General features: G+C 39.5%; 1 protein-coding gene and 1 pseudogene across 1 annotated transcript; both read left to right on the forward strand.

Annotated features, from left to right (window-relative positions):
- Positions 1 to 821: 821 nt before the first annotated feature.
- On the forward strand, positions 822 to 4,752 carry LOC150083586 (uncharacterized). Its single transcript, XM_090378532.1, has 3 exons — positions 822 to 920; positions 2,088 to 2,128; positions 4,564 to 4,752. Exons 1-3 carry the CDS (start codon positions 830 to 832, stop codon positions 4,750 to 4,752), a joined length of 321 nt encoding a protein of 106 aa, XP_090234658.1. The 5' UTR covers positions 822 to 829.
- Positions 4,753 to 24,673: 19,921 nt separating this feature from the next.
- LOC150083587 (retinol dehydrogenase 13 pseudogene) lies at positions 24,674 to 25,651 on the forward strand (annotated as a pseudogene).
- The last annotated feature ends 1,029 nt before the right edge of the window (positions 25,652 to 26,680 follow it).

The following is a 26,680-nucleotide window of genomic DNA, read 5'->3' on the forward strand; positions in this document are numbered from 1 at the left end:
TTTAAGAAAATAAATAAAGAAGAGTAAAAATGAAGTATTTAAAAGTGAAATAAAATTGAAAACGAATAATTTTAATGGATGATTTCTAATGCAATTTCCTATTACAAGGAATTTTATGAAGAGAAAGAAAAGCAAAATAAAACAATCGAAAATTAGTTCTTCCTTTAAGAAAAATGAGGCCACAGTATTTGAGTTTTTGTAGAAATAAACTGGTGACTTTTTTGTTTATAGTAGGGAGAAAAGCAGCTGGCGACTAGAGAACAAGAATTATGTTGGAGAGAGTGCTAGTTAGTAATATTTTAATACTTGATGTTTATAAAACGTTTTTTTAAATATCTTTTCAAATTTTCTTAAAAATTTGTAGTTTATATAATACAGGTAATATATTCAAACGGATGACCAAACCTCTTTGGTCATCCGTTTGTGTGTTGGTATGTTGCTGATGGAGTTACTTTTTGTTGAAAGTACAGAAAAGGCACGAACATTTAAACGTTATTTAAACAGCCACCTGATGCAACCATTGTTCAAGGATGTATTAAGCAGCTGGTTCATCAGTATCCGGCACCACCTGGTACATCAGTCATCCTTCTGTTGTTGTACCAAGTACCGGATGCATCCATCAACGCAGTTTGGTTGCTATTTTCACACGAACGTCGTTTTGGATGCTCTTTCACTCATAGACTTCGAAGACATTAAATGCCGTTCAAAACTCTATAAAGTATAGAATTCAAATCCTTCAGACACAAAGCATTAAAAGACAGAATTTATTGAAGAATTGAGTCGCCTGAGGCATTCAAATTTATCCACACTTGGAAATATCCTTAGCAAGATGAAGAAAGTCGTTCTACTTTTTCTTGTTTTGTGTTTAATCGCTTTATGTGTAGGGGAAGACGAAGAATTTACTGGAAGACGAATCCCCAGTAAGTACACCATCATTTATTTTGTAAACATATTGAATACCAGTCTTTTCAGCAAGTATGGTGAGAGTTGAACCAAACAATTAAAAAATCGGAGTTTTATTCCAGTAGTATTAATTGATGATTATTTAGCAACTCTCATTAAGGATATTTAAATTATATTTTTTAATACGTAATTATCTACTGGAGTGGTCATTGAGGATTGAAAGAACCTTGAACCAAAGTTTTATTTTTTGACAAAATATTTTTGATCCTGGATCAAAATATTTTTGATCCAGGAGTGTTTGACCAAGAAAGGCGATTCCTTTCTGTGATCTTATTCGAGTTGGAACTGCACCCCTCATCTGGAAACAAATTTTTCAAATCAGAGATGGCTTTCTAAATAAAAGATCACCCTAACGAAGCTCAAGTTTAGAAAATTATGTCCCATAAAGACTTATACGTTATGCGGAACACCAACTCCACTTCTTAATGGGCTTCACTCCTCGAAATCTTCTAACAAAATATGTTGTTAACCCCTCTCTTGTATTTTTGTTTGTTTTGCAAGCTTTGCAGCAGTTTGCAAAATGTACATCGCCATCCACACCCTATATCATTTAAAACCTCTGCATTCTTCCCCATTAAGTATATTCCAAATTTTTAGAGAGATGAACTGTCTTTAGAGAGCTAAAAGAAAGATAAAATATTTAATTTGATTGCTCAATTCAAATTCAATAACATACACTGTTTGGCCACTTTATTAGGACCTTGATATTTGGATTAAACGCAACAATCTACGCAAACATTAAACATTGTAATTAGAAGATATCAAGTGGTGTGGGAAGTGTGCAGGAAGGTCCTCTAAATCCGCGAGATCCAACCCGAACCAGTTCACACGCTATGGGAACTAACACATTCTTATGGATCTCCCAAGAAGGATGATAGGAGGTGGTGCAACAGGGAGGACCTCCTTTGTAGAAGGATTTGTTTTCGTATCATACCAATGGTCCCTGAACCCCCTGTAGGGTATTGTGAATGCTACAGCAGTGATTCGGCTCAACATTGATCTAACGCATTATTAGCTGATGGTCTTAATAAAGTGGTCAGGCAGTGTATACGTTTAATATATTCTTAAGCAAAGTAGACATTTTAAACAGAAATCTTATTTCATTATTGTTTGATCTTGGACAGAGAAAACGAAATGTATGAAGGAGACAAACCTAAGCAAGGAGGTAAGAACAACCTTGATTTCTTAATTTTTCTCAATTTAAAATTAGTATGTTCTTTCTTCATTTACTGCTTCATATTAACTTTCTTCATACCACAATTGTAGTTATCAAAAAAGTGAACCAGAAATACGTAGTATATTTTCATTTGTACATGTCCCAGTACTAACATACTCCTTTGGAATCATAGATTGGACCAACACAGATCCTGGAGGAGATTATGAGATTGACGAGGATAATGATGACCAAGAGCTACCAACACCACCCGAACACGGCCATTGAGTGGCTGGTCATAGTCCGGAAAGAAGAAAGGAGGGGTTTGACTGACCTCATTGAACAACAGAAGAAGCTGATTAAGAACTTGGGGGATTACTTTCCGGGAAACACAGCACCAATCTACTAAGCCATACGATAGATACAACGGTACATGCCGCTCGACCTCAACAAGGAGATCACCTTCTCACAGACAGATGAAACAAAGACAAAAAGTGCAGACGGGCTGCAAGAGTAGCTCATGGAGTATTGTCAATGATATACAGAAATTTTTCCAGCAGGGATAAGGAGGTGATTATTCCCTTGTATAAGGCAATGGTGAGGCCACACCTAGAGTACTGTATACAGGTCTGGAGGCCTCATTTCAAGAAGGATGTAGAGCTGCTGGAACGAGTACAGAGAAGGGCAACAAGATTAGTGAATGGAACAAAGGGTTGATCTTACGAAGAAAGGCTTAAGTTTTGCAAATTACAGTGTCTGGAGACTAGGCACCAGCGAGGTGATCTGATAGAGGTGTATAAAGCCTTGAATGGTTTAAGCATGCTCAATGCTGATGGGATTCTTCCTCTAGCTCAGAAAAATCACCTGAGAGGGCATAAATTCAAATTGAGGAAAGACAGATGTAGGATAGACGTGCGGAAATTTGCCTTTAGCCAGCGGGTGGTTGGTTGGTGGAACAGACTTCCATCCCTTGTGGTGGAGATTGATAGCCTAAATAAGTTTAAGGCTCAGCTGGACAGGTATTTTGAACGAACAGAGGGGTGAAGTGGAAGTGGGTTTTTTTTTTTTTTTTTTTTTTTTGGCTGATGCTGCATAAGCTTGCTTTCTTGCATCAAATGCCTCTACTAATGCTAATGCTAATGCTAATGCTAAAAGGGCGAAGAAGGCACATCATGGCAGACACTACAATGACCCCATAAATACTACATCGATAAGATGGCTTCGAACGCATGACTGACAAATAGGAAGCTCTTCCCTGGGACCGAAGGATTCATGCTCGCCATCCAAGACCAGGTGATCAACACCAGGAACTACTTCGCAAGGACACCGGAGTGACAGATGACATATGTCGACGATGCCACCCGGCCCAGAAACAATTGAGTACATCACTCCAGGATGCAGGATGATCAATCAGACGAGTACACTCACAGACACGACCAAGTATAATATTCGTATGTCAGAAGTATCAGTGGATCAAAGAAAATGTAACGTATTACAAATACGATCCTCAGGGTGTACTAGAGATCCCTCCTCACAAACTATATTGGGACAGTTATAACAGACAAGACGATCCACACAATAGAGCAGACATAACCCTCGTCGACAAGAAGGAAATGGCTCCCTGCCTGTTCGACGTAGCTGTACCAAACAACTGCAACCTCCAGAAAACTTTTAAGACGTACCTAAGACAGGAAGTCAAAAGAATGTGGCATATGGGACAAGTAATGACCATCCCGATTGCTTTGTCCACCATCGGCATTGTGGCAAAGAATAAGAGCTTAGCAGCCAGCCTCGTAGAGAACTCTTACATGGAACTCGGGTAGAACAGCGATCCTACAAACTGCTATCCACGAGGGCCCACGAAGTGTTGTGTTAGAAGTTGTATGTAGCACTAACCCTTAGGGAGGATACAATTCCCGGGTCCCGGAGTGGAAAAGGGCTTCGCTATCCTTTTTCTCAATATTAATTCTTGTTCTGGGTTCCTTGAACTTTAGGACCACCCCAGGTACAAGTGCTGCATCCTTAAAATTACCACAATTTCAGTCTAACTTTTGGTCACGTCCAGTTTCCCCGCAATCAAAGCGGTGTTCCATGAGTTTTGATGGATAGTGTAATTGTATATATAAGTGGTTATATAATGAGACTTTGGAGTTCATTTCGTTAAGGGATCATTCCGTATTAAGTAATCCAAAGAGAAGAGCAGGTGTCCACAATGTTACGCAACAGATTTTTTTAATTAAAAAAATAATATGATTTGAATCGAAGTAATTCAAATTAATAATAACTTCTAGCTGCACATTAAAAATCATACTTTTATTATAATTTCATTTAATTTATTTTTAATATTGATGTATTTTAAATGTAAGAATATATAATAATAAACGCTTATTTTTCTAAATACGTCATTCTTTTATTGCTTTAAAAAAATATTTCTTCGAATTTTACAGGAAATGTGGAATTTTACAGAAAGCAGAAAAGCGTGCCACACACTTCTGCTAGAAGAAAAACAGGAAGAGTACGAAGAAGCAACTGTACGATTACTTTATTTATTCCAACGTTTTCGTGTTATTTCCTGCAATAAAAATGTTATTGATTTACACTATATGACCAAAAGTATTCGTATACCTTCTCCATGAATATTGTACTGTGCTATAAGTTCTCCGCGCATGCGTATCGGCTGAAACATATCAATGTAAGTCGCTTCGGTGTGCAGGAATTTAAATTTTTTTCAAATAGCTGTGACAGTTGCTTTCCAATCGACATAATTTGGTAGAACGTATGCCCTGAAGGTCTAAGGCGTACACGTCAAAGGTGGCACTATAATAATAATTATTATTGTTTTTTTTAATTAAAAGCTCTGTTTGAAAGTGGCTGAATGTGTCCGAATACATTTGGTCATATAGTGCATGTATTAAAAAAAGGGAATCTTATGAACTATTGCTCTTGCATATCAATTGTAATGTTCCGATTATATTTTTAAAAAGTATATGTCCACTTTATAAGTAATTCAAATTTATTTTTAAATTTGTAAATACTTTTACTATTTCGTAAATTTATCCAATATACACACAAATCGGATTACCAGAAGTTACTCAGTGAAGAATGGGTTAAAAGATAGACTCGTTCAATATTTATGACGAATCCACGTCATATGTAGAAATAGACTAGACTCGTCATAAATAGACTACATTCGTCATGGACATATATCGTCATAAATAGACTAGATTCCTCATGGACGTATACTCGTCATAAATAGACTACATTCGTCATGGAAGTATACTCGTCATAAATAGACTCAATTATTCATGGACGTATACTCGTCATAAATAGACTACATTCGTCACGGACATATACTCGTCATAAATAGACTTCTCATGGAAGTATACTCGTCATAAATAGACTAGATTCTTCATGGACGAATACTCGTCATAAATAGACTAGATTCTTCATGGATGTATACTCGTCATAAGTAGACAATTCTTCATGGACGTATACTCGTCATAAATAGACTAGATTCGTCCTGGACGTATACTCGTCATAAATAGACTAGATTCGTCCTGGACGTATACTCGTCATAAATGATGAGGCTAGGTCCATGACCAGGAAGAACAATAAGGTACAAATTACTTAATATCTTTAGACAACCTGATTTGAAAAGCTATACGCTTAACAAAATATTAGAAACCTTTGCTTAGCGCAAGATTGTTCGATCTCGCGCACACTATGGCAGCTTCTGAATATCTTATAATGGATTCTGACAGCGCGTACTTTATATTAATATTAATTAATTAATGAATTTTATTAGAAATTTTATTAATTTATTATCATAACTTAACTAACATAAAAAACGCTTAATATGATGTGTTTGTTTCTTTCAGAGGACGAAACGTATCGAAATGGTAAGACATCATTTAGCAAATATATTTCTTAATTTCGTGACATCACGTGATATTTTAATTAAGATTATTTATTGGGTTTAGTTAATTAAATAATTATTCTTATTCTTGTATTTCAGATATGCGCCTGTGTCGAGGTAAGAATACATTGCATTTTTGTCATATTTATTATTTCTCTATTAATGTTGGGTTTTGCAAATGATGCATTAAACAAAGCTTATAAAGCATCAGCTAAAAAATTGAAAAAAACTTACCACATCATCTGTCCATCCGTTCCAATAATTTGTCTAGTCCTTCCCTGAATTTATACCAATTACCAATATTCACAGCAACAGATGGAAGTTTGTTTCAACAATCAACCACCCACTGGCTGAAGACCGAGCACCTATCCTGCAGCCATTCTTCGTCAATTTGACTTTATCTCCCCCCCATGTGTGTATTCTTAGAAAGAAGAAGAATGTCATCAACATTCAGATTGCTCTATCCATTCAAGACCTTAAACAACTCAACCAGATCTCCTTGCAGGTGCCTAGTTTCCAGACGTTGCAATTTGAAGAACTGAAACCTTTCTTGGTAAGAGCACCCATATGTTCACCTCACCAAGCTCGTGGCCCTTCTCTGTACCCGTTCCTACATCTTCCAAAGATGTCTCCAGACATGTATGCAGTACTCAAGATGGGATAATCACTTCCCTGTCCCAGCTAGCAAAGTTCCTGTATATCATTAACAAAACACATGAGCTGCCTTGTTGTAATTTTGCTCCGTTTATATTATCCGTGCATTAAGTGTGTTCTGAGGTCGCTTTTCTGTTAGATGGACGAAAAACTCGAGTTTCCCGGAGAAAAAACCATGCTACCCTCGCCTGAACCGACTAACTCAGCAACGTGATGAAAAATGCCCATAAAAATTCCTCACGCCATCGACAGGACTCGAACCCAGGTCTTTTTCACCCGGCGTGAGGATGACGACGATTCCAACTGTGCTACCCACGAGAACGAGCTGCCTTGGCAGCCTGTATGCACTGCTCAGAGAACTTTATCTCTGAACGCACAAATACTGCAGATCCTTTTCATCTATCGCTAACCAGGTTAATGAAAGATGAAAAAGATGGTAACTGTAGATTAATGTACCACCTGTATGCAGTACCATACAGGTGGTACATTAATCTACAATTTTGTGGTACCTTTATTGGTCAATAAAGGTACAAACATCAACTACCATTTCTCAGGCCATCTTTCTGATTTTTCTAGGTCTTGTTGCAGATCCTGCTCAGCAACCTGACATTGTAATAAAAATAAAATGGTCTCGTCTTTGCATAGTTAATTTGGTTAAAAAGGCCTATGCGCTCCGGATTCATATTAGTAAAATAAAATTACGGCTTTCTCAGAGCGAATTGTAACAGGTTTAATAAATAGAAACATACAAAGCTTTCGGTTGGTTAGTCAACCTTCTTCAGTTGAAACAAAAACATAAAATGACAGTTAGAATGGAGGCGTGTACTGCCAATCTGGTACGTGAAGCGCGTGGCTAATTGTTTGAGGTTGAAGTCTGTGGCTGTGACGTATGTGGACGTGGCCAGCGCTTGTCAATGGACAGGACTATTGCTTCGGTGATAGGGTGGACTTGACAACCACTGTTCCTGTTCATCGAGGTATTGGAGCATTTGATGTTTAACGATTCCAACCAGGCGCGGCGCAGATAATGGCAAGACTTATCCACAATCACGACATCGTGGTGTCGTGATTGTGGATTTCATCTTTATAGCCCGTGGCAGACAACATCTCAGATTTGCCCACAGGTGCAAATCAAACAGAGTTATCCCCAAAGAATTTCGATACAAACCACCGTTTTATAACAAACGTATGCGACGTGCCTGTCAGAACTTCGGCTACAAGACCCTGTGCATATGGATTGGCTGCCTTCATCGAGACTTGCAATATGCTTCAGCGAACAAAGCAGCCCTGCTAGCCGAACTTAAGAGTCTGGTTCCCAATCCTATTTACACCAATGTGATCCATACCTTATGCTACCAAGCCGTCAGAGAATCGGAACGCTATTGTGCACGCCAGAAACGTAAGTTCGATGATTTAATTAATGAATCCCGTCAATTTCGTCGTCAACATAATACCCCTTCCACAGGTTGCACAGATTTCGTATTGAACCTGAGCAACAAGCAGTTATCTGCGGAACAAATAGACCTATTGACTCTTGGGATGAAATTTGCTATTCTTCCAAGGAATCCACGGAGCACTGATATCGTAGAAGCGTGTTTAACGAGCCTCCCAGAAGATGTGGCAAACCCAATTCGCCTAAAGACCGCAGCAGTTCTACACCATGCTCGCCCCGCTTCTTCAAATCTCAGCCACAAACAGATCTGTGCCCTTAAGACACTGAAACGGGATCCGTCCATCGTCATCCTACCAGCGGACAAAGGGCGTCGAACGGTCGTAATGAACCACGCAGATTACGCGGCAAAAGCCTTGCTGCTCTTGCAGGACACTTCTGTCTACAAGCCCTTAACCGTTTCCCCTCCCCCATCAAAGCCTTAGAGCGATGGGAGTCAAAGGTGAACAGTTGGCTCAAACAGGAGAAGATAACGGAATCAACACGTAATCACCTCCGTGCTTCCGTTATCAGATCCCACAATTTTACGGACTACCGAAGGTACACAAAGAGGGCACACCAATGAGACCCATTGTATCCTGTTGTGGCTCACCGAGTTACGAGTTATCTAAGTTTGTCTCGAGGCTTCTTTCTCCCCTAGTAGGCAAGACCACCAACACCGTCTCCAACAGTAGCGAGTTCATAGAAAGGATCCGTACTATGTCCATCTCACAAGATCAGGTTATGGCATCGTTTGCTGTAGTATCACTTTTTACCTCCATCCCAGTGGAACTTGCCATCACTCATGCAAAACAACTCTTGGACAGTGATGAAACCCTTGGCAGCAGAACCAAACTGACACCAGACGATATCTCCACCGCCCTCAGACTGTGCTTAACAGGTGGTGCTATCATGTTTGACGACTAAGTTTACCAGCAAGTGCACGGCGCAGCCATGGGTTCCCCAGTTAGTTCGGTCACGGCAAACATCGCGATGGAGGAGTTAGAGGGTCGTGCATTTACAAACGTACCAGATCCCATTGCCTTTTGGTGTCGCTATGTGGACGATGTGTTCGTAGTTATCCCCAGAGATTCAGGTCAACGAATCTTAGCCCACCTCAACTCTCTGTCACCTTTCATAAAATTCACGATCGAGCTAGAGTCGAACAACACCATACCATACCTAGACACCCTTGTCCGGCGCGAGGGCACATGCTTGAAGACGACAGTCTATCGTAAACCTGTGTGCTGGCCAATTTACCAACTTCCGGTCAGCACACGCACGTAGTCATCTTCTTGCCCTGCGCGAACCTTGCTAACTCGCGCCTGGACACACTCTAGCTCTGTAAGTGAGAGGCGCACAGAGATCGCTAGAGTCAAAGCGGACCTTGCGAGGTGTGGCTATCCCATCAATAGGTCACACCTTGACAGGTGTGACCTACAGGCACACGACCAACAGAAACATCCAAAGTGGTGACTCAACCACGAGCGCCTTTATCCCATACTACCCAAACCTATCACAACAGGTCTGTAGGATCTTAAAATCACATGGGATAAAGTGCCTCCAACTCCCAGGCAGAAAACTACGATCCCTCATTAAAAACGCCTGTCCCCACTCTACTGCAGAGTGGGTTAGTCTGCTACATCGGGGAAACCAGAAGGTGGCTCGAAAAACGCCTTTCCGAACACAAGAGGGCGATCCGTTTGGCGGATGTAGAGCACTCAGCTATTGCTGAGCACGTCTGGGCAACCCAGCACGACATTGACCCACAATTACAGAAAGCCGTAATTTTATTTCACTAATAGTTAATTTACTTGATGTATTATCGAGATGTAATATTACTAATAAGTTTTTGAAAATTTTTTAAAACTTTTCATCATTTACGTGTTATTATTATAATTACTATAATATTTAATACAATAAATTTAATTATAACCTAAATTTTATATGAATATTCTCTTTGTATTCAGTGTTGATAGTACTTTGATTATAGTACTCTAAACGTGACAGTTTTTTAAATACTTTTTTTCTGCTTGAAGGAAAAATGTCCCGGATGTGAAGAAAAGCACAAGAATTTTAAAGTGGGTAAATAAACAATTATTATTATTATTATTATTATTATTATTTATTTATTTATTATTATTTTTTTGTAAAAGTATATAGATGTTTAGTTATGATATTGTATATATGCATTATATATTATTAATATATATTAATATTAATAATAATATTGTTATATACGTGTTATTATGGATAGATATTTGTATTGCAATAAGCAACTAATTATTTTCAATTTTTTTGGTATTTTTCAATAAATTGATAAAAAAAATGGGCGCCTGTTAAATGTTAACAAGAGAAAGGACATTTGGGGAAAAAATAATTAAATACTTCAGAATGAAAAAGTGATATATTCGGCAAACTATGGTTCAGTTAAGATAACTGAACTTCTGGATTCCATTTTGTTTTCAGCTTTGAACTTTAAAATACTTCATTCTAGAATTACTGAAATTGTAGAACTATAGAAAAGGAATGGAGAATGGGTTTCTGAAACAAGTTTTAAAATTTAATAGAGCCATTTTTTTTGTTGGCTTTTGCTAATAATTTTGCTTCATGGTCCAAAAGGTTTTAAATAATTTTTGTTTTCTGGGTACGCTGAAGGAAATGGAGCACTTTTCAGGGTTTAAGGTTTTAAAATTTCAGGGTTTAATCGTTTCTGATGGTCCAGTTTGTGACCTCTGAAGTAGCTACTTGTCGAAATTTCGTAACAATTTCTTGAGGGACATCTCAGTTCTTTTCTTGTCTTTATAAGTTGATCTACAGCTAGATTCATCGACTACTTGGAGAAAACTATCGATGATACAGAGAATTTAAGTATTTTGCGAGGATTGTGGCTTTGATTTGAGGACTCTTCTTTTGAGCTTTTTGTCTTAACTCGTTACAGAAATTGATATACTTGTTGTAGATCAATTTTTAAAACTATTACAAATCCAATTTCATTAGAAAAGAATTTAGTAACCATGTTTGATCATATTGTCGAAGGTGGATATGGAGAATGCCTGAAGTACCTCATCTACTGTGACCAATAAGCTCCACTTCTACATCTGAATTTGCTTCTGTATTAATGGACAAATGAATCAGGTGTAGACCAATCTTCGGCAGCAATGACAGAATCTATCCGTTGTGTAATACTTCACCCTGGTTCCTTATAATGGGCAGCAGGAATTGGTGTCCATTCCTTCTTTAGAACTTGTATAAGTCCAAAATGTAGTGTCCCAATATTTTTGGTAGTACGGTAGATTCGTCATCGATGGGACTCCAACTCAGGTCTTTTCCATCCAGTGTGGAGAGGACGGCAACTTGGTCCCCTAATATAGGGGATGATGAATTTGATTTTAGAACAGGGAGGAACAAAAGGGAACTGGTGGAGGGCTATACCTCGGATTTAAAGCTGTCTGTGACTGGAAATTATGTACTGGTAACTCGAACACTGGGATAACTTTTTAAATCAAATTGATGAATCTTTCCTGGGTGAGGGTGACCAATAAAGGACAAGAATTCTCTTGGTCTGGTCATCACTACCGATCTATATCAATTGTAATGCTCGCCACTATAGTGACCATGGAGTCTTAAGGCAGATGAAGAGAAATGGAATTTCGATAGTCATGGGCTTAATTAAACAGAATGGAAAGTATAGTTGAATTATGGGAATCTTGAAGTCATTCATCACTGTAGCTACGAGGACACTACTTCCATTTAGGAAGTATAGCACTAGGAAGATGCCAAGGTTCAAAGGGAGTTAGTAAGCTTGCTAGCCAGAAAGAGGGAGCGTGGACAGTTAGAGAATAATCAGAATTATTCTGCGCTGATGGCTTAGCTTAGATGTTTGTTGGGAATCTATCATTCAGGCACACTGTTCAAGAACTGACTGGCAGTTCCATCCAGCTGAGGCGGGCAAGGGCTCTCGATCAGAAGTAAATTACTAACCTGACATCGATATTATACGTCAGGTTTGAGTTCAAAAGTTGAGAAAGTCCAATTAGATCAAAATAGTCCTGGACAGATCGCAAGCAAGTGGGTACACATTAATGGAAAGTTAAAGAGGGGATCAGAGAATGATAGGCCTCACGGAATATGTCAGCATCAATCCCCAAGGCACTGTAAAACTTAAAGGAATTACAGGAGTATGTGCATTTGATTGCTGAGATCTTGAGTTTACTTAGGAATTTAAGTAAGAGAAAAATTTGATGTCAACAGTTACTCGAACTTGTATTAAGACGTGAATGCCAATTTGTGAGTACTTTAGTAGCTTTAGTAACTTTAGTAGCGTTAATAACATGTTCAGAAAGAGCATTTTGTCATTATTTTGTGTTTATTTATATAGAAATGCATGAGGAAATATTAGCGAAAAGGGAAGTGAAAAAGAAAACGAAAGGAGACGTTATTAAGAAAGTGAGATCAGAAGAACTCCCTTTTTGATGTTCAAGACGGAATTGTTACATATTTTTCACTCTGTTCCATAGATAATTTTTTTAAAATTAAAACAACCTTTTAAAACAGCAATCTTTTCTTAAGAAACTATACATAGACATTCTTTAAGTCCCCGAAGAACACTGGACTTCAATACAAGCAAGTTGTATCCGGAGTCTGAATTTTAAAATTAAAGATGTCACAAGTTTCACTATACCCTGAATAAACAGCACAGATATTGAATGAAAGACAGAGCGGGGGAGGCTCAATCGGGAATAATGAAAAGAAAACACGTGTTTCTTAAGGTCTATTTAAAGATGATGGATAAAAGTTGATTTTCTTTACATTTCACAGAATTCTTAAGGCTATAGAGGGACAAGTTCTACCTGAAGTCTATTTACTCTTCTTAAAGGTTGATTACCATCAGTTTTTGCGTTTCACTATACAAAACATAATAATAAAGACCATGAATTTACAAGTTTCAATACATAAAAACTGAATCCAAACAGGATCTACATGGAGTCTATTTAAAATGCACCTGTCGATGTTGTAATTAGCATTAGCATTAGCATTAGTAGAGGCATTTGATGCAAGAAAGCAAGCTTATGCAGCATCAGCCAAAAAAAAAAAAAAAAAAAAAAAAAAGTAACATAAATAAATAAAAATAACCACTTCCACTTCACCCCTCTGTTCGTTCGAAATACCTGTCCAGCTGAGCCTTAAACTTATTTAGGCTATCAACTTCCACGACAAGGGATGGAAGTCTGTTCCACCCACCAACCACCCGCTGGCTAAAGGCAAATTTCCGCACATCTATCCTACATCTGTCTTTCCTCAATTTGAATTTATGCCCTCTCAGGTGATTTTTCTGAGCTAGAGGAAGAATCCCATCAGCATTGAGCATGCTCAAACCATTCAAGGCTTTATACACCTCTATCAGATCACCCCGCTGGTGCCTAGTTTCCAGACACTGTAATTTGCAAAACTTAAGCCTTTCTTCGTAAGAGAACCCCTTTGTCCCATTCACCAATCTAGTTGCCCTTCTCTGTACTCGTTCCAGCAGCTCTACATCCTTCCTGAAATGAGGCCTCCAGGCCTGTATACAGTACTCTAGGTGTGGCCTGACCATTGCCTTATACAAGGGAATAATCACCTCCTTATCCCTGCTAGAAAAATTCCTATATATCATTGACAATACACCATGAGCTACTCTTGCAGCTCGTCTGCACTGCTCAGAGAACTTCATATCTGCCTGCACCACCACCCCCAGGTCCCTTTCATTCTCTACCACTGTCAGTGTAGTACCACAGAGTTGATACGTTGCTCTGGGGTTGCTGTTTCCCATATGTAGTACTTTACATTTGTCAATGTTAAACTTCATTTGCCACCTCGAAGCCCATCTGCTCAACCTTTCCAAATCCTGTTGCAGCAGCATAGTGTCAGTAGTGTCCTTGACAACCCTGCCAACCTTCGTATCGTCTGCAAACTTGGACATTAAGCCTGATATACCATCATCAATATCATTTATAAATACAGAAAACAATAAAGGCCCCAATACTGAACCCTGAGGGACTCCACTAATAACATTAGTCCACGATGAGCAGTGTCCATTGATTACCACTCTCTGTCTTCTCCCCCTCAACCACCCCTTTATCCATAGCAGCAACTTGCCTCCAATGCCACACTGCTCCAATTTGTGCAGCAGTCTTCCATGTGCAACAGTATCAAAAGCCTTTCTAAGATCCAAGTATATAATATCAAAGTTATTCCTTGCATCCAGTTCTTTTGTGACTGCATCATAGTATCCAATCAAATTGGTCAGGCAAGATTTCCCCTTAACAAAACCATGCTGTGTCCTAGCTATAACTGAAGTCTTGTCTAGATGATCCTGCAGTGCTTCTTTCACCAGTGCCTCCATTAATTTTCCGGGAACAGAAGTTAAACTCACAGGTCTATAATTACTTGTGTCAGCCTTTGATCCCCCTTTGTGAATTGGGGTCACATTTGCACATCTCCAGTCAATGGGTACCTCCCCTGAGTCCAAGGAAGCTCTCATAATTATGGCTAAGGGTTTGCTTACCTCCTTTGCTGCCTCCTTTAATATAACTGGATAGATCCCATCCACCCCAGGTGCCTTTCTTGTGTTTATCTTCAACAATTTCTCCTCCACTTTGCTCTCAGTTATTACAAGATTCTCTAGCTTACTGCTAGAGTTGAATACACCTCTGGCATTCCCCTCGCTGAATAACTCCTCATGTGTGAATGTCGATGCAAAATATTCATTTAGTTTGTTAGCTACCCGAGCAGGGTCATCAACAGTTGACCCATCGATCTCAAGTGGACCAATCTGATTCATCCCCTTCCTTCTAGAGTTTACATAAGTAAGGAACTCTTTGCTGTTTTTCTTCGCATCCCTTGCCAAGGATCTCTCGTAATCTGCCTTCGCCTGCCTAACCTCCTTTGTAACTTGGTTACAGATCAACTTGTATCTATCATAGGCGTCCGTGTCACGTGTTAATTTGTATGTATCCCATGCATTTTTCTTCTCTGCCATATGCCTCATTAGTTCATCTGACAACCATTTAGGCCTAAACCTTGAACAATATTTCTTAGTTGGTATGTAAAGCCTAGTAGCTTCCACGATAAGTTCTTTGAATGCTTCCCATTTTGAATTTGCTGTTGGCAATATCATCAGTTGATCCCACTGTATAGAATTTAAATACTGTCTCAGTCCATTGTAGTCGCCTTTACGAAAGCAATAACCCTTCCCTTTACCCCTAATGGTAGTTACCTCTTTGAGTAAATCCCACTTCAGCACACTGTGATCACTGCCACCAAGTGGTTCATTTATCTGCAGATTCTTAATGCATGAAGAATCACTACTGATAATCAAATCAAGAGTATTACTTCCTCTAGTTGCCTCCCGAATATGCTGATGTAGAAAACAATCATCCAATAAATCCACAAAAGCCTTGCTACTGTGTGAGTGACCAGCCCCCAAATTCCAGTCAATATCTGGGAAATTAAAATCCCCCATTATAAGACTCTCTGATTTACTGGCCCACTCTATTTCTCCGAACAGTTTCTTATTATACTCATCAGAGTCATTAGGCCTATAGCACACTCCTACTCTCAATTTTGATCTCCCAATGCTTATGTCACACCAAACTGACTCGACACTGCACTGTCCAGCGATGTCGACTGGCTTCACTTCCTTGGATTTTATGTGTTTTTTAACTAATAGCATAACCCCTCCTCCCTTCCTATCCTGTCTATCCTTTCTGTAGACATTGTACTCCCCAAATTCCAGTTCTGCATTTCTTATATCTGTGTGACACCACGTCTCTGAAATCCCCACAATATCTGCCTTTGATGTTTTGAGCAATACCTCAAATTCATCAAATTTATTTACTAAACTCCTAGCATTGGTGTACACACAAGTATACATGCACCTGTTCTTTTTCTTAGCTACCCTAACACAACCCATGTGTTTACTTGTACCCCCATGATTCCCAGCAGTCTCTGAAATATCCTGCATCTTATTTTTCAGGCTGCGGCTCATTCCAATAGAAGCAGTGCAAGAATCACTTTCACCTCTGCCAGTGGCTACTGTTAATCTATTAGTCCTTGTATCCCCCAATCTAGCAGTTTTCCGACCCACCTAACATTGCCTCGATAGCATCAGCAAACATTCTTGCACCCTTTCTATTTAAGTGTATCCCATCCCTGTAGAAGCAGTCTCTCCTGTTAACAAGTACAGACCAGGCTGAAAAAAATTCTACCCCTTCAGCCTTGCACAATCTTTCCAGGGCCGAATTGATTGACAGGGCTCTCATCATATACTCCCTCCTATCGTGTCTGGGCAGAATTGCAGACACTTTCAATTTCAACCCTAATTCACGGCTTTTTTAATTGGGACAGATGCTTCTGAGGGGGAAAGAGATAGGGGAGGGTTGGAAAGGGGGCTACATCTACCTGCAGTGATGGATAGATGGGGAGAGTGGAAGAGGAAGTATTGGGATTTGGAAAGAGGCTCGAGGCTATTCAAGTAATTCAAGTAATTGTCTCTTCTACCGTACTGAAAAAAATTTCTTATTCCCTGTCATAATTATTTTTTATAATTTAATTTATGATTCGATTTTAGATCTTGTTTTTCCTGTAAAGATTAAGATGGAGTAAGTTTGGAGGTATTTCCAAACTTAATGGAAAACCAAAATTACCATTTTTTTCTTCTTTTTTTTCGATCTTGAAGCCTTCGAAATGACATTGAAGCTGCTGCACTGCTACACTACACAAAACAAAAATGGACCCCATTTTCCTTATTGCAAATTATTCTATAGAATCTTCCCACAAACTTGATAAATGACCAACCGAGAAATAAGTTCTTTACCAGCACTCGGTGGAGAATTTGATGCAGATTCGCTGCTCAGAAAACCACTCATCTTAAACTTACCGCCATTGTTATACGACACCACGTTATATCCCGAACTAGATAAAGTAAGCTTAGTATAGTATAGTATATAATATAATATTGTCAATTAATCAGTAAAATCTATTAATCTTGTTAAACTTCTTTGTCAATTAAATTGTTCTTTTTAACTAAATACATATAACGACTTAGATTACAAACGTAACATAATTAATTAATACGTAACTTGTTACAGAAGTTATATAAAGGGAACTCGTAGATAACACTCGATACTGAAACATAAATATAGCGTTATAACTGTGTTGGGATACAAGTTTAGGGTTTTAATTTTATACTTAAATTGAAATTAAATCGAAATCATGATTCGCACCACAGAAGCAAAGCAAAAGGCTCAAGCTAATGGGAGTGCTGTGGCTCAGGGGAGAACTGAGGGGGGAAGTTGCCCTCTGAATCACAACCTTTTAAAATGCACTGCTTGTTTGATGTTTGTGGAGCAATTGGGTACGGGACATGATAGTGCCATGGGGGATATCTTTGTGTGCGCGCGATGCTAGGAAATCAGGTGATAACTCAAAGTTGTTATGGGCCTATATGAGAGCTTGAAGGACAGGGTGGATGCCCTCAAAGGATCTAAATTGAGGGGCCCATCAAGCTCTCAGCTGCCCACATCAACGCCAGAGCTTGCACTTGGTCATCAGGCAACACAGAGGCAGCCCCCTAGGCAGAATGCGCTGGTCCCACAGGAACTAGTAGTTGTTGGTGACTATTGTCAGGGGAACGGGAAACATGCTTTGTAAAAAGGATAGGTGGAATAGGAACAGAGTATATCTGCCAGGGGCAAAGGTTGATGACGTTGTAGAGCGGATATCACCTTTTAAGGGCACAAAAGGAGATATAGTTGTACAAGTTGGCACTAATGATATTAAGAGTAGGAGACCAGCAGAATTACTTAACAAATACAGGTCACTGACGAAAAAAAGCCGAGAATTAGGGTTGAATTTGAAAGTGTCTGCAATTCTGCCCAGACACGATAGGAGGGAGTATATAATGAGAGCCCTGTCGATCAATTCGGCCCTGGAAAGATTGTGCAAGGCTCAAGGGGTAGAATTTTTTTCAGCCTGGACTGTACTTGTTAACAGGAGAGACTGCTTCTACAGGGATGGGATACACTTAAATAGAAAGGGTGCAAGAATATTTGCTGATGCTATCGAGGCACTGTTAGGTGGGTCAGAAAACTGCTAGCTTGGGGGGGAGACAAAGACCAATAGATTGACAGTAGCCACTGGCAGAGGTGAAAGAGATTCATGCACTGCTTCTATTGGAATGAGCAGCAGCCTGGAAAACAAGATGCAGGATATTTCAGAGACTGCTGGGAGTCATTGGGGTACAAGTAAACACATGGGTTGTGTTAGGGTAGCTAAGAAAAAGAACAGGTTCATGTATACTTGCGTGTACACCAATGCTAGGAGTTTAGTAAATAAATTTGATGAATTTGAGGTATTGCTCAAAACATCAAAGGCAGATATTGTTGGGATATCAGAGACGTGGTGTCACACAGATATAAGGGATGCAGAACTGGAATTTGGGGAGTACAACGTCTACAGAAAAGAATAGACAGGATAGGAAGGGAGGAGGGGTTATGCTATTAGTTAAGAAACACATAAAAACCAAGGAAGTGAAGCCAGTCGACATTGCTGGACAGTGCAGTGTGGAGTCAGTTTGGTGTGACATAAACATTGGGAGATCAAAATTGAGAGTAGGAGTGTGCTATAGGCCTAATGAGTCTGATGAGTATAATAAGAAACTGTACAGGGAAATAGAGTGGGCCAGTAAATCAGAGAGTCTTATAATGGGAGATTTTAATTTCCCAGATATTGACTGGAATTTGGGGGCTGGTCACTCACACACTAGCAGGGCTTTTGTGGATTTATTGGATGATTGTTTCCTACATCAGCATGTTCGGGAGGCAACTAGAGGGAGTAATACTCTTGATTTGATTATCAGTAGTGATTCTTCATGCATTAAGAATCTGCAGATAAATGAACCACTTGGTGGCAGTGATCACAGTGTGCTGAAGTGGGATTTACTCAAAGAGGTAACTACCATTAGGGGTAAAGGGAAGGGTTATTGCTTCCGTAAAGGCGACTACGATGGACTGAGACAGTATTTAAATTCTATACAGTGGGACCAACTGATGATGTTACCAACAGCAAATTCAAAATGGGAAGCATTCAAAGAACTTATCTTGGAAGCTACTAGGCTTTACATACCAACTAAGAAATATTGTTCAAGGTTAAGGACAAAATGGATGTCAGATGAACTAATGAGGCATATGGCAGAGAAGAAAAATGCATGGGATACTTACAAATTAACACGTGACACAGAAGCCTATGATAGATACAAGTTGATATGCAACCAAGTTACGAAGGAGGTTAGGCAGGCGAAGGCGGATTATGAGAAATCCTTGGCAAAGGATGCAAAGAAAAACAAGAAAAAGTTCTTTTCTTATGTAAACTCAAGAAGGAAAGGGATAAATCAGATTGGTCCACTGCATATTGATGGTTCAACAGTTGAGGATCCTGCTCAGATAGCTAACAAACTAAACGAGTATTTTGCATCTACATTCACACACGAGGAGTTATTCAGGGAAGGGGAATGCCAGAGGTGTATTCAACTCTGGCAGTGTGCTAGATGATTTTGTAATAACTGAGAGGAAAGTGGAGGAGAAATTGTTGAGGATAAACATAAAAAAGGCACCTGGGGTGGATGGGATCTATCCAGTTATATTAAAGGAGACAGCAGAGGAAGTAAGCAAACCCTTAGCCATAATTATGAGAGCTTCCTTGGACTCAAGGGAGGTACCCACAGACTGGAGATGTGCAAATGTGACCTCAATTCACAAAGGAGGATCAAAGGCTGACACAAGTAATTATAGACCTGTGAGCTTAACTTCTGTTCCAGGAAAATTAATGGAGGCACTGGTTAAAGAAGCACTGCAGGATCATTTAGACAAGACTTCAGTTATAGCTCGGACACAGCATGGTTTTGTTAAGGGGAAGTCTTGTCTGACCAATTTCATTGGATACTATGATGTAGTCACAAAAGAACTGGATGCAGGGAATAACATTGATATTATATACTTGGATCTTAGAAAGGCTTTTGATCCTGTTGCACATGGAAGACTGCTGCACAAATTGGAGCAGTGTGGCATTGGAGGCAAATTGCTGCTATGGATAAAGGGGTGATTGAGGGGGAGAAGACAGAGAGTGGTAATCAATCAATGGACACTGCTCATCGTGGACTAATGTTATTAGTGGAGTTCCCCTCTGGGTTCAGTATTGGATCCTTTATTGGATCCGTATCAACTCTGTGGTACTACACTGACAGTTGTAGAGAATGAAAAGGACCTGGGGGTAATTTTGCAGGCAGATATGAAGTTCTCTGAGCAGTGCAGATGGGCTACAAGAGTAGCTGATGGTGTATTGTCAATGATATATAGGAATATTTCTAGCAGGGATAAGGAGGTGATTATTCCCTTGTATAAGGCAATGGTCAGGCCACACCTTGAGTACTGTATACAGGTCTGGAGGCCTCATTTCAAGAAGGATGTAGAGCTGCTGGAACGAGTACAGAGAAGGGCAACAAGATTAGTGAATGGAACAAAGGGGTGCTCTTACGAAAAAAGGCTTAAGTTTTGCAAATTACAGTGTCTGGAGACTAGGCACCGGCGAGGTGATCTTTGAGAGGTGTATAAAGGTCTTGAATGGTTTGAGCATGCTCAATGCTGATGGGATTCTTCCTCTTGCTCAGAAAAATCACCTGAGGAGGTATAAATTCAAATTGAAGAAAGACAGATATAGGATAGATGTGCGAAAATTTGCCTTTAGCCAGCGGGTAGTTGGTTGATGGAATAGACTTCCATCCCTTGTCGTGGAAGTTGATAGCCTAAATAAATTTAAGGCTCAGCTGGACAGGTATTTCGAACAAAAGGAGGGGATGAAGTGGAAGTGGAATGTTTTTTCTTTTTGGATGATGCTTGCTTTCTTGCATCATATATACCTCTTCTAATGCTAAAAGTTGACGAAAAACACAAAACGCATTCTGTTCGACGTGGACTGAATCAGATTAGCTGCAAATAAACTGGGGATTCGTGCATTAATACGTCTAAGTGAGTTACCGAACATGTTGAGACAAGTCGCAACACGCTATGATTCCACAATTTCATGATGCGAAGTCAGTCCCCGAACTTTTTAATCACACCCCTCTACTTGTTGTTACTGTCTCTTTGTTTATACAGATTTATAAGTGTCGAATACTCTAAGTCACTAATTAATTATTTACTTCTATCCAGTTAAAATGTCAGATGGCTGGTTTTATCGATCTTCTTATATTTTCAGAATTCGTGCTGTTTTAGGTGCCTTCATCCCACTTTTGGTTTTATAAATCGAAAACCTTCAATTCACATTATTCTTGTACACAATTGTTCTTGAAGCACAATTAAAGCTTAAACCGTACATGGCAATCCACTGAGAGGGAAGTTCTTAGTTTCAATGTCACTCACACAAACGGGATTTTCCTTGGTAAACAAATTCCTGAATATCAGTTTCCGTTTCCAGAAAAAGAAGCATTAGCTGCCACAGTGAGGGTCAAAGGTGGCAGGATTTCAACTAACTGCCATCATTATATTTTTCAAACGAAGCCCTAAGGCGGATCCTCGTGACTACATAATCAGGGCCGTTGCCTAGCAACTAAAAGATAAAACCCCCGTAGGTAAACAAATCGATCTGCAGTAACAAATTGCAGGTATTCAATAATGAGGGGATTGATATGGGGATCCTTTGAAAAAGGACTCAAGTTCAAGGGCACAACGGCTGATCTTGAACAGCGTGCCAACCTAGTAATGAATACTTTCCACCACTTCACAAACACTCACGATCTAACAATATCCAGCAGCAAAACAAAGTCAATCCTCTTAAAAGGTAACCTAATAAGCAGACCTCCACAAATCAAAACCTGAAGAAAGTCAATAGCCATACAAACAGAGCTGAAATATTTAGGTATTATATTTGATAACAAGCTAACTTTTTACCCGCATCCTCTACACTTAACTGAAAAAAATCAGGAGCTACGTTGGGACCTAAAGACTTGGCCATATCTACGAGGCAATCTTCCTCCCATTTACAGCACAGGCGTACATTTGCTTTGTAGGTCCTGACAGGCAAACTGTCCCTTGACCTCGAAATAATAAGAAGGGGGCCTCAACTACAGAATAAAAATGCAAAGTCCAACCACCAACTTGGGAATCACACGAAATCTTGAAATAGACGCCAAACAAGAAAGAATGAGAACCCTCTCTGCTCTTTACCAGAAATGGCAGAGTAGCTGGGGACAAATAACTAAAGGAGAAGTTACTAGAAGGTTCCTTCCATTCATGTCTTCCCCAAACAACCTCCTTGGTTTTCCCCAGGACTCGACGTCGCTTTCTTGCTGAGAGGCTATGGTTCCGTGAGTGTAAAGTTATGTCAACTGGGACTGATTCATGACCTTAATTGTACCTGTGATCCGATTAGGATTGGGCTCACCTCCTTTATGACTGCCTCAAGTTTTTGAGTCTAGAAGAAAAAAACCATACTCTGACAGCCTGACTGTAAGATGCCCCTACTTAGACTACTGCTCCTGGCTGTGGCAATCGCTGATAATGACAAACCCAGATGAGACCAGCGTGTCAGAATTTGTTTCCCACCCAGTAGGAGTGTTTATGTCAAGAGCTGCTACCACATTACGTGTTTCCATGCTTTATGTTGATGTATTTGTATACGAATGGGTACATATTAGTTCACGCGTGTAAGTATGAATGTACAGTTGAGTATGGGGTATGTATGAGGTACCGGAACTGCCAGAGCTACCGAGAACGATCTTGAACCCTATGTGCGACTTTTAGGGGTGTGGTTGTCTCAGATTTTCTTTTTATGCACCACAAGCGACTGTGTACATAGAGCTGAAGTGGTGGAGGAATATCTTGAAACTGAAAGTATCCAACAACTGTCGTGACCAGCACAATCACCCCACTTAAATCCGATCGAACTGCGTGGGATGCCCTTGGGTGACGCATTGCAAGCCGACGGACAAGTCCTTGGTCACTTGATGAGCGAAGGTCTGCGCTGGTGGAAGAATGGGATTTGTTGCCACTGAATCTTATAGACACCCTTATATCGAGCATGGTTCACTGCTGTCAGGCCTGTTTAGCCATTGAAGGGGATCATACGCCGTACTGATGCCATGTGACCTTATTGGTAATTGTTATACAACCCCTATTAGATGATTCTTTGGGGTAGCAGGTCGTTGGACGAATTGAAGCTCTCCCTTATACCTGTTGGAAGTTTCTTGCTTCTCCTCATTTCACCCTTATTTTATGGTACATGGCCATACCAAATTTTGTCCCACTTCATCACAAGCTGCACGAGTTACAGCTTGTGATGAAGTTTTTCACGTACTCTATTAATGTTGTCCAGAAGTGTATTTGAGTGTATTTGTCGCATACATTGAAAAATTTATCTTTATTATTATTATAAGCACGCTCTGCAAGAGCTGCAGTCATTCCTTGCGTGTGTCAGGATGGTGAGTTACGTGCAGTTGACGCCACGAACGAAGAGCACCTTCAGGCGGTTCAACTAAATATTAGTTTGCACCTGGTGAACTTTTCATTTTGTTTTCCCTTTAAAATGATAAAACTAAGCAAATTGAGGGCTTCTGATAACATTTCAGCCATAATTGTCGTGTTTACCAAAACTGTTGTATAAAGGTTGCAAATGCTCATTTTGGAATATTTTGAGAGCACCTGTCAAATATTACTTAGCTTTGCCTTAACTATTAATAAATATCTTTTGTTTATATTTCTATTTGTGATGCTAGTCATTAATGTAACATACCATCGCGAAAAAGGGTTAGAAATGTGAAATTCCTAGGTGATGCACTTTCTTTGAACACCAGTGTATACGTTAGTATTGATGGTTTATATGCCATCAGAAGAAAAAAACGGAGAAAAAGTAGCTAGTCGTAAGTAGTGCTATACCAAAGCAACTCGTTGTGAAGTCAGACTTTCTTGATGCTATTTCAGAATTTTTTTTTTTTTTTTCAATATTAAAGCCAATTATTTAAAAAAGAATTAAACAAAAAATCAAAATACGCATAATTGTGCAATAACAATAGATTCGAAAGAGTGCCATGATCAATAGAAGGTATGGACACCAAAGCTGGAAGCAATGTGTTATGCAGATCACAGAAAAAACAGAAGAAGAACAGGTTCTCCAAGGTCGGCATTTGATATCAAACAGTAACAGTCCAATGGCAACTCTAATTGAGCACCACAAACCATCCAACAGTTAAAAATAAATTACGCATGCGCTCACCACAGCTCAGATATTAAATATTTAAAAAGCACTGTCTTATTGCGTCTTAATAAGGAAGACAGTTTACAACTAAAGAGATACATTACGCGTGTATTAAGTCGTGGGTTTTGCACCAATAGATTATCGACTCCTTTAAACTCCCACGTCAGCGTTTACTTAAGGAACGTGGTTGCGGAACACCGCTTGCTGTTTTACATAAAAGACAAGGGTGTGCTTCTCATTATTCGTACAAGGAAGAGGAACAGCAAGAGAAATGATATCCACACTACACTCTCCTTTTGGAGATTTCGTTCTGGTCTTGTTGCTGGTAGCTGTCGTTGCGAAAATTTATTTCAAAGTGACAACGGGGAAATGCAACAGCACCACAGACATGAGGGGGAAAACTGTGATCATTACGGGTGCGAATTGCGGCATTGGAAAGGAAGCGGCGAGGGAACTTGTTAGCAGGAATGCACGGGTCATCATGGCTTGCAGAAGTATGGAACGTGCAAAGGAAGCTGCTCTAGACATCTCCAGATCGACCGGGAAAGATAATGTGGTCATCAAACAGCTGGACGTCAGTTCCCTGAAATCGGTGCGAGCCTTCGTTCAAGACTTCAAGAAAACTGAAGATCGTCTCGATGTCCTGATCAACAACGCCGGGATCAGCGCTCCATCTGGGCAGTGGATGACCGACGATGGCCTAGAAGTGATGTTCGCTACTAACCATTTTGGTCCATTTCTGCTGACCAACCTCCTGCTGGACTTGCTCAAGAAAAGCGCCCCTTCTCGCATTGTTGTGGTGTCATCTGTTTTACACTGGATAGCCACCTTGGACCTTGGAAATTTGAACTTCGAGAAGCACCCTCGCGATCCCTCGTGGATATACTGCAGCACCAAACTGGCGAATTTGTTGTTTACTGCTGAACTGAGTCGAAGACTGCAGGGATCGGGAGTGACAGTGAATGCTCTGCATCCTGGAACAGCAGAAACATCCATCACTCGTGACTGTGGGGGAATTGTTAAACGTCTGCTTGTGCCGCTGGCGTACCCTTTCTTAAAGACCAGTCAGGAAGGGGCCCAGACAACCGTTTATTTGGCTGTAGAAGAAAAGTTAGAAAACGTGTCAGGGGAATATTTCGTAGATTGTAGTCGGGGTATGAGATCTCCGAAAGCCAGGGACTCAAAGTTAGCAAGTGAATTGTGGGAGGTGTCTGCAAAAATGACAAAATTGGAAGAGCAAAGATGTTGAAACTAAACAGATGTTATGTGAAAGCCATTTATACGGTAAATTAACTCTTTCTCACTATTTAGTCGTATATACAGTGCATAATTGGATATTATGTAGAATATTCAAACCCTTGTGAATGATTCTATTAATATGCAAAAGTTGTTTACATTTTTTCTACTGACATTATTTAGAGTTAAAGAAAAGTCTACATCGTTTCTAACTTTTATTGCAAGTTGCCATACGTACAAGTTCTTTTTAATAACTATTGGAGATATAGTTGCGCCGACACAACTTTTTCTTTATTATTCTGTTTATTTGTTGATTTTGTTTTATTGAGTTTAATAAAAATGTTTTTAAGAGTGTTTGAACTCAAACTTTCCTTTAAGAACTTAAGTGTAGCATTCATAAGTGAAGCGCGTTTATTAAACATGTAATGTGCTACTAAACAGAAAGAAAATAACCGCTAAAAATGCCTATATACTGCTCTACCATTAATAATTGGACACTCGCATTATTGTCCCGTCCATCTAGATAGACCTTAGAAGATCTGGCATAAAACAGTCAATAAACCCAGGATGAACATCGACAAACAGCTTGAGAACATGACCTGTATCTATCAACGGATTGGTGTTCAAATATTAATGGTAAATTTATTTTATCCTTCAAGGGATTTCCATCATAGTCGAGGATTGTATCGTGAATCCTATCAATGTCCTTAAGAGTCAAAAAAAAATAATAATAATAAAATAAATTAATAAAAGCATGTTTGTTGGAAAATTCTACTCTCCAGATGGTAACAACGATTCTCCTCAAGAAATATGGGTTCTGTTACTGAAGAAATTCCTACCTGCTGTTACTAATGCTATGGATAATAAATTACATAAATGGTTTCCAACTTTTCCTTGTCCATTCAAACTAACAGTCCTGGTTCGTCAATTGACTTAATTATAAATTAAGTTCGTCTTTATTGACTTAATTGTTATATTCAATTATTTTCTGTAAGTAGCTTATAGACCTAGTCAAGATCCATGGTTTAGTCTGAATTCAGAT

This window comes from Mastigoproctus giganteus, chromosome 7, assembly GCF_048544385.1.
Source record: "Mastigoproctus giganteus isolate SK-2022 chromosome 7, ASM4854438v1, whole genome shotgun sequence".
In the NCBI taxonomy this organism is placed as follows: Eukaryota; Metazoa; Arthropoda; class Arachnida; order Uropygi; family Thelyphonidae; genus Mastigoproctus; species Mastigoproctus giganteus.